The following is a 7,637-nucleotide window of genomic DNA, read 5'->3' on the forward strand; positions in this document are numbered from 1 at the left end:
AAAATGTGATTTATCTGAACACAAAATAGTTACAGTGACTAATTGGATAGCTAACTGTCCAAATGAACAGTTCTCCAAACAAAAAGAGGTAAAAGGTAGTGTCCTCCAAGGATTGGTATTGAGTCCTGTGCTTTTTAACTTGTTCATAAACAATTTAGAGTTAGGACTTAGCAGTGAAGTGGCAAAGTTTGCTGGTGATACCAGATTTTTCAGGGTTGTTAAAAAGATTGCAAAGAGCTCCAAAAGGACTAAACTGAGTGAATGGGCAGTAAAATGGCAAATTCAATTCAATGTAAACAAGTGTGTAGTGATGCATGTGGGGGCAAAAAAATATTAATTTCTCATGGGGGCTGAACTGGTGATGGCAGAAAAGGAGTAACACCTTGGAGCCTTAATGGATAGCTTAATGAAAATGTCAACCCAGCGTGTGGAAGACATGAAAAAGGAAAATTCCATGCTAGGGATCATTAGAGGAATTGAAAACAAAACTGCCACTATCAAAATGTTGTTATACATATCTAAGACCACATTTGGAATACTGTTTTAGTCACCTCCTCTCAAAATGGATATTGTAGACTTGGAAAAGGTTCAGAATAGGGTCAGGAGAAGGATGGAGGAAAGATTGCAGCTTTTGAGAATGGCTAGTTTAGAGAAAAGGCAAGAAAGAGGTGGCATGATAGAAGCTTATAAAACTATGAAAGGACTTGATGGGCCACTGGTCTGATCTAGCAGGGCTCTCCTAATGATCTTTCATGTTTCTTCTAACACCAAAATAACCAGAAAGCAGGCGGTAAATCCAGGATCAGGTGCCGGTCGCTGGCAGCCACAAGACAGGAGGTTTGCTGTTGTGCTAGAGACCTTCCTGTGGGCATCTCTGGTTCATCTGGGAGAACAGGATACTGAGCCAAAAGGGCCACTGGCATCCTCCAGCTTGTCTCCACATAGGTTCTTAAGCAGGGCTGAGGACTACATTTCCCAGCGAGCTCAGCGGCAACTCGAGGAAGGTACGTAATGCGCGCGCGCGCGCGAAAGAGAGAGGCGGGGTTCCGGCCGCGGGGAGTGCTGACTCTCTCTTCCGTTCTGCTGGCAGCTGCAGGAGCCGAGGTGGGCGAGCGCAGGAGGGGAGGGCAGGTGGTCTTGGCAGGCAAAACTGGGTTTGGGGGTCTGATCGGAGGACAGCTTTGGATGAGAAAAGGAGGAGAGGGGTTTTTAGTCGGGGAAATGCAGGTTGGTTGGAGGAGGAGGGGGGGTCTATTCTGCCAGGGAAAAAGGAGGGCGATTGGAACTGGGTGCTGGGTGCAAGGAGGCTTGGCAGAGAAAGTTTCATTCATTTATTCATTCATTCATTCATTCATTCATTCATTCATTCATAGCAGTTGTGTCCCATTTTCTTTCCTCCAAGAAGCTCGAGGTGGTGCACGTGGGTCCCCGTCCCCCCGTTTTATCCCCACAACAACCCTTTGAGGTTGGTTAGGCTGAGAGGACAGTGAGGTACCCCCCCCCCCCCGCCAAGCAGTTTCATGGCCAAGTGGAGGTTTTGAACCCTGGTCTCCTAAATCCTAGTCCATATTTAATCCCCACCACAACCGTGTTGTGTTATGTCGGTTAGGCTGAGAGGCAGGGACTAAGCTCAGGGTCATCCCCTTAGTGAGCTTCCTGGCCGGGTGGGGATTCGAACCCTGGTCTCTCTCGGGTCGAACACTCTGCTACACAATATTGTCTCTTTTCATGGAGTGAGATTCTGGAGAGCGGCTGGCAGTCAGAATGATCACTTGGCGAGATGAACTACTACTGTTTATTGCGTTTTTATCCCACCTTTTGCTCTGTGGTGTTCAAGGTGGCGCACACCGTTGTCTCTCTCCTAATTTAATCCCCACAACAACCCTAGGCTGAGAGGGATGTTGACTGGCCCAAGGTCACCCACTGAACTTCATGATGGCCAAGTGGGTATTTGAACCTTGGTCTGTCCCAGATCCTACTAGACCACTCTAACCACTACATCACACCGGCTCTTGGTGGAATCTTATTATGGGGCAATTTCTGAGCAATTGGGGAAGGGTCCTGACAGAAGAAAAAAAAGGACGGGATCATGGTACAGAAAAAAATCAGAGTATTTGGCATTCAGTTGAGGGGATCTCAACTATAGGATAAGCCTGTGGTGTTGGATTACAGGATGCAGCATTATATGGACAAAGTTAATAAATAAAATTCACTTTGCCCAGCATTCTCTTCTGTGGCTCAGCAGTTTCCAAACATTTCCCCCCATGGGCCAGATTAAAATTGCTGAGGGTCATGGCAAACCACGTAAATCAGCTTTCTGCCTTTTGTAGCAATTGTAATTCACTGTGCTAAGATTTTGTATGGTCCTTAATTGTATTTTTACTGATTTATTTTAATTCACCTGTTTCACTTTGGAGGCCATATTTCATTCATGTTTGAGCATGGATGCTCAAAGATCATTTATCATGGATTAGGGTTATACACTCTTTAGCCATCCCAAAACCATATTCGTTTAGAGGCAAAGTAGGGGTTCTAATCTCTGTTTAGTAAGATGGCAGTGTTTTAATTGGTGAATCAGTTAGGCTAACCGATTAAAACAAAATTTCAATTTGATTAATTTGGCAGCAGGTTTTTAAAAATAAACACACATTTAATTGCTGTGCTGATACTGTTTCCCTTCCTCACGCTTTAAACAGATTCACCATTCTGTACTTCACTTTTTCTCTACCAAATGATACTCTTCTTCAGGTGCAACTACAAATCCCTCCTCTTCTCCATTCCAGATGAAGCTGTTGATTCTTGCCGTGCTGGTTGCCACCTCCTCAGTCTACTGTGAGGAAGGGGCCAGGCTCTTGGCCTCCAAGTCCCTGTTGAACAGATATGCCGTCGAGGGCCGGGATCTCACTTTGCAGTACAACATCTATAATGTTGGCTCTAGGTAAATCCCTCTTAGGAAAGGCTGATGGTATCTTAATGCTCTTTCCATGGAGATGCCTTTGAAAAGCTGCAGCTGGTGCAGAATGCTGTGACCAGCCTGCAGACTGGAGCGGGTTGCAGGAAGCATGTTATTCTCTTGTCACTGACTACTGGTCTGTTTCCGGGCAAAATTCAAAGTGTTGGTTATAATGTATAAAGCCCTCTAGGGCTTCAGCCCAGGCCACCTGAAAGAGTGTATCTCCCTATATGAACCTTGGGAGTGCACCTTCAACATCAGATGCATGGCTGGTGGTGACCCAAGAGAGAGGCTTCTGTGTGGCTGCTCCCAGGTTGTGTAATTCCATCTCAAGAAAGGTTAGACTGGTTTCCTTTTTGTTATCCTTTGGCCAGCAGGCTACAACCTTCCTGTTCAGTCAGACCTTTGGAAACTAAGGCACAGACAATGCTGACCACTGGGCGGCTATCAGGGCAAACTGTACTTTTAATTGCTGGTTCTAAGTGTGTTTTGTTGTATTTTTAATTATTGTTTTTAGTTTGTCTTTATTACATTGTATTTTGTAACGTTTTTTAAATGTTGGAAGCTGTCTTGAATTCCAATTTGGGAGAAAAATTGAGTACAAATGCATTAAATCATCATCATCAATATTTCTCTACCATCATATAACTTTTTTAAAAAAGTTACTTTCAATTTTTTAAAAAATACTGGTAATCATTAAGGTTACTTGTCTAATCAAAACTTAAGCCGCTGTCAGCTGCATATTGATGGCACCCTACCCCTTATCTCCAGGTGCCTCCTGCCATTGGTCCATGATGTAGGTGTTAAAGAATAGCATTTGGGAATAAGATGGATTGCTATGGCACCTACACACCAGACTTCAGGGACCTACCCTCTGGGAAGGACAGGACACCATGGTCAATGGCAGCTAAGAAATCCCGGAGAATCCATAAGATTTCACTCACCCTTTCCATCTCACAATACAAATCATCTGCCAGGGTGATCAAGGTAGTTTTAGTTCCAAACTCAAGTTGGAAGACAGATTGGAAGGGATCTAGGTAAGGGTCCCACCACCCCACACACCCTGCCTTCAAATGGTGTCTTGTTCCTAATACTGTTATCCCAATCCTTTTATCTGCTGGCGTAAAGCGCTGCCTTAGAGGTGGAGTTGTCGGACGACTCGTTTCCTCCTGAAGACTTTGGCATTGTTTCTGGGATGCTCAATGTCAAGTGGGACAGGATCGCACCGTATCCTTTTTTTTGCACAGAGTGTGGCAGGTGTGTGTGTGTGTGTGTGTGTGTGTGTGTGTGTGTGTGTGTAGGGGTGACAGTGGCTCTTTTTAGAACAGTAGAGCAGCCTGCTGGATCAGGCCAATGACCCATTAATCAAACTCAATAGTTTTAATTGGATTTGGAATAAATGTGCAGTTAAATGTTACTGTGTTGAGTTTTGTTGTGTTATTACCTTTCTTACTGGGTTGTGCAAACCACTATTCTGAATGCAGGTAACTCACAACTTAAATCACCTTTAACTTGTGTGCATTCAGCTTTATGCATTTGACAAAAATAAAAAGGGGGCAGGCATCGGGGGGGGGGACTTTGTCATTTCCACCCACCATTGCACTCAAGGTGTTTGGGCTAGATGGAACTTTGACTTTCTTGTGTTATCACTGGAACGCAACCGCTGCATAATTTGAGTCGCCTATAATGCTTTTTCTAGGATAGAGTAGGGACATTGGGAAGAAGTTTATGGAACTATTGGGGCAGGGCCCCCAAAAACATTTGGGTTTAGATCTTAAGCCTCAACAAGCCCTCGGGATTGTCCCTTATTTATCTTGAAGCACTGAGCAAGTATTCAGTGTTACACGCAAGAGCAGTAAGACCCAATCCACCCCCTGGTCTCTTCTCCCGAAAACCCCCTCTCTTTCCTTTCTGCTCCCGCGACACAGTCTGCTTCCTTAGCCACTGTCACTCAGCGCCAGCAACGTGTCCCACACGGTGGTCCTGAGACCCCTGAAAGCCGGCTACTTCAACTTCACCTCTGCCACCATCACTTACCTGGCACAGGAGGGGGCCCAGGTGGTGGTAAGTAGCAAGCGCCTTGGGTGGAGCCTGGGATCTGCGGGGGCCCACAGGCTTTGGCTCAGCTCACAAACAAAGGCATTCTTTGTAGTTACCACTGACCCCTCCCTTTCTTGAGTCCTATGACTTGCGCAGGGAAATTTGGGGAGGGTGTGTGTGATGGGAATTGTAGTCCAAAAGCAGCTAGAGACCCAAGTCTGGGAAACCCTGGGTTAGAGTTTTGTGGTGGTTGTTTAACAAGGAGACCTCGCATGACCGCAAGCACCATGGCCCTTCAGGGGAAAAGGTGGGGTTAAATAAATATATAATAAGAATAATAACAAACACAAACCCCCTCAATTTTCTTTCTTTTCAGGTGGGCTTCACCAGCGCTCCAGGGCAAGGGGGGATCCTTGCCCAGCGAGAATTTGACCGGAGGTTTTCGCCACACTTTGTAAGTAAATAAAGCAGTGCTGTCAACCTGCTCCAATACAGCATTGGGGGCATTAAAAACAAGAGCCTGATGGATCAACCCAATGACTCATTTAGTCCACATCCTGATCTCACAGTGGCCAACCAGGTGCCCAAGTGGGAAACTTGTAAGCAGGACTGGAGCACAAGGGCACTTCCCCCACCTGTGGCTTCCAGCAGCTTCCATTCAGAAGCATTGCTGCCTCTGACTGTGGTGGCAGAGCACAGCCATTATGGCTAGCAGCCATTAAGAACAGGTAGGTAGCCGTGTTGGTCTGCCGTAGTCGAAACAATATTTAAAAAATCCTTCCAGTAGCACCTTAGAGACCAACTAAGTTTGTTATTGGTATGACCTTTCATGTGCATGCACACTTCTTCAGAAGTATATACTTCTGGGTTTCACCGCATGCACAGAAGCGCTCAATATCTATCACATTGCGTGCACATTCCTCCAGTTACGAAGTTTTCAGGATGTGGCTCGGCCTCCGGAACGGATCCTGTTCGTAACCGGAGGTACCACTGTATTATTTATGTTTGTTATATTCTCACTATGCTTGTGTTTTGGAACACTATAATATAATCATCACAGTCACGGCTTTTGACTAGCACAGTGGTTCCCAGACTTTTTCAGGCCACCATCCCCTTGGTTCCATAAACTAATCCCCAGTGTCCACCACTCTACTCTATAAAAAGCATTATTCTGAATAGTGGTGTGCACAGTCCACTAAGGAAGATGTGTGACTAACAGCTAGTTGTTGCACATGTGTTCAAAATCTAGTTTAAACTATTTAGTTTAATGACCTCAACAGAGTTGATGAACTTGATCATGTGATGCCAGCTTCTCAAAGTCTATAGCCATTTACACCTCCAGCTGCTCTCCTTACCTCTGTAATCCCACTGCTTCCCAGGGGGTGCTGCCTCCCCCCACCCTTTGGAAACCACTGGACTAGCACAATGAACTTGTTGAATTGAAACGACTATTTCCCTTTCACCTCCTTTTCTTTTATAAAGCTGGATTGGGCAGCCTTTGGGGTCATGACGCTCCCCTCCATCGGCATCCCTCTGCTCCTCTGGTACTCAAGCAAAAGGAAGTACGACACCCCCAAGAGCAAGAAGAACTGAGCTGCGCCAGGTGGATTGTGTTCCCCTCTGCGGTTCTAGGGGTACTCGGGAGCGACAGCAGAGCAGCCAGTGTTTCCAAACAAATTGGGGTGTTGCTCTTCAAGAAACAGCTGCCGTAAAAAGAAAAACCAACCCATCCGTGAATTAAAACAGGCCCCACATTTTCTGCTAGCCCTCCTAGCCATTCTGCTGAGGGATCCGTCCAGCCTCGGTGACAGAGGTTCCACCCCTCTTCCTTCTCCACGTCAAATCTGCTCTTCTTGGCCACAGGAGGGCACTGGAAGGAAGGGGAAATATCAGAGCCCTAAGCGTGAAGAATTAGATAATCTGTCAGAGAAATCTGTTGTGCCTCAGAATGGTGTGCGTGTGTGTTTTTTTTATCATGGAAAATAAAACACAAACTTTGAATCTGCTGTGATTTCTTTTCCCTTAGCACAAAAGCAGGCCTTCTCCTACATCTGGTTCCAGTGCCAGTGAGAAGTTGTCATTCAAAACATCTGTAGGGCACCAGATGGGTGGAAAGGCATTGGCACCAGCATGTTTTGAAATGGGGGCACTGAACAGAAACAAATGGCACTGTTTGACCTGCGTCAGGTTCTGTAAAATATGTGCAGGCCCAGTCCAAAAGGATATTACTGCATTTTTCCATGTATAAGACGACCCCAATTTTTTTGAACCCAAAACTCAGAAATGAAGAAGGCCCTGGGTGCACTTTTACTCACAGTGCTCCGTTGGTGCCCTTAACCTTGCAGTTTGCAGCGGCTGGTACCCGTGTGTGCACGCACGAGAAAGAGCGGCACATGCGGCTGGGGGGGGCGGGGAGGAGGCGCCAACACTTGTCTGGTGGCGGAAGCAGCCACGGGAAGATCAAGGAAATACAGTATTTTTCTGGTATTTAGCAAAAACATTGTCTTATACACGGAAAAATAAAGTATTTAAATTATAAGGTTGCTAACAAATTTAAAAGGAATGAAAAACAATACTTATTTTTAATCGCCTTAAAGCTGTGAGTCTCCAATCTTTTCAGAGCAGGATCCTACCATTTTCCTAA

General features: G+C 45.8%; 1 protein-coding gene across 3 annotated transcripts; it reads left to right on the forward strand.

The window, feature by feature from the left end:
- Nucleotides 1–996: 996 nt before the first annotated feature.
- SSR2 (signal sequence receptor subunit 2) lies at nucleotides 997–6,994 on the forward strand. Of its 3 annotated transcripts, none has more exons than XM_081174536.1 (6): nucleotides 997–1,104; nucleotides 2,784–2,938; nucleotides 4,082–4,180; nucleotides 4,909–5,017; nucleotides 5,370–5,447; nucleotides 6,476–6,994. In XM_081174536.1, exons 1-6 carry the CDS (start codon nucleotides 1,012–1,014, stop codon nucleotides 6,584–6,586), a joined length of 645 nt encoding a protein of 214 aa, XP_081030662.1. In that variant the 5' UTR covers nucleotides 997–1,011; the 3' UTR covers nucleotides 6,587–6,994. The 3 variants fall into 3 exon arrangements, with proteins under 3 accessions (XP_081030662.1, XP_081030664.1, XP_081030663.1); XM_081174538.1 differs by having other exon boundaries at nucleotides 1,047–1,104; nucleotides 2,749–2,938; XM_081174537.1 differs by lacking the exon at nucleotides 997–1,104 and adding an exon at nucleotides 1,207–1,227.
- The last annotated feature ends 643 nt before the right edge of the window (nucleotides 6,995–7,637 follow it).

Source organism: Podarcis bocagei, assembly GCF_964188305.1.
Source record: "Podarcis bocagei genome assembly, chromosome: 16".
Lineage (NCBI taxonomy): Eukaryota > Metazoa > Chordata > Lepidosauria > Squamata > Lacertidae > Podarcis > Podarcis bocagei.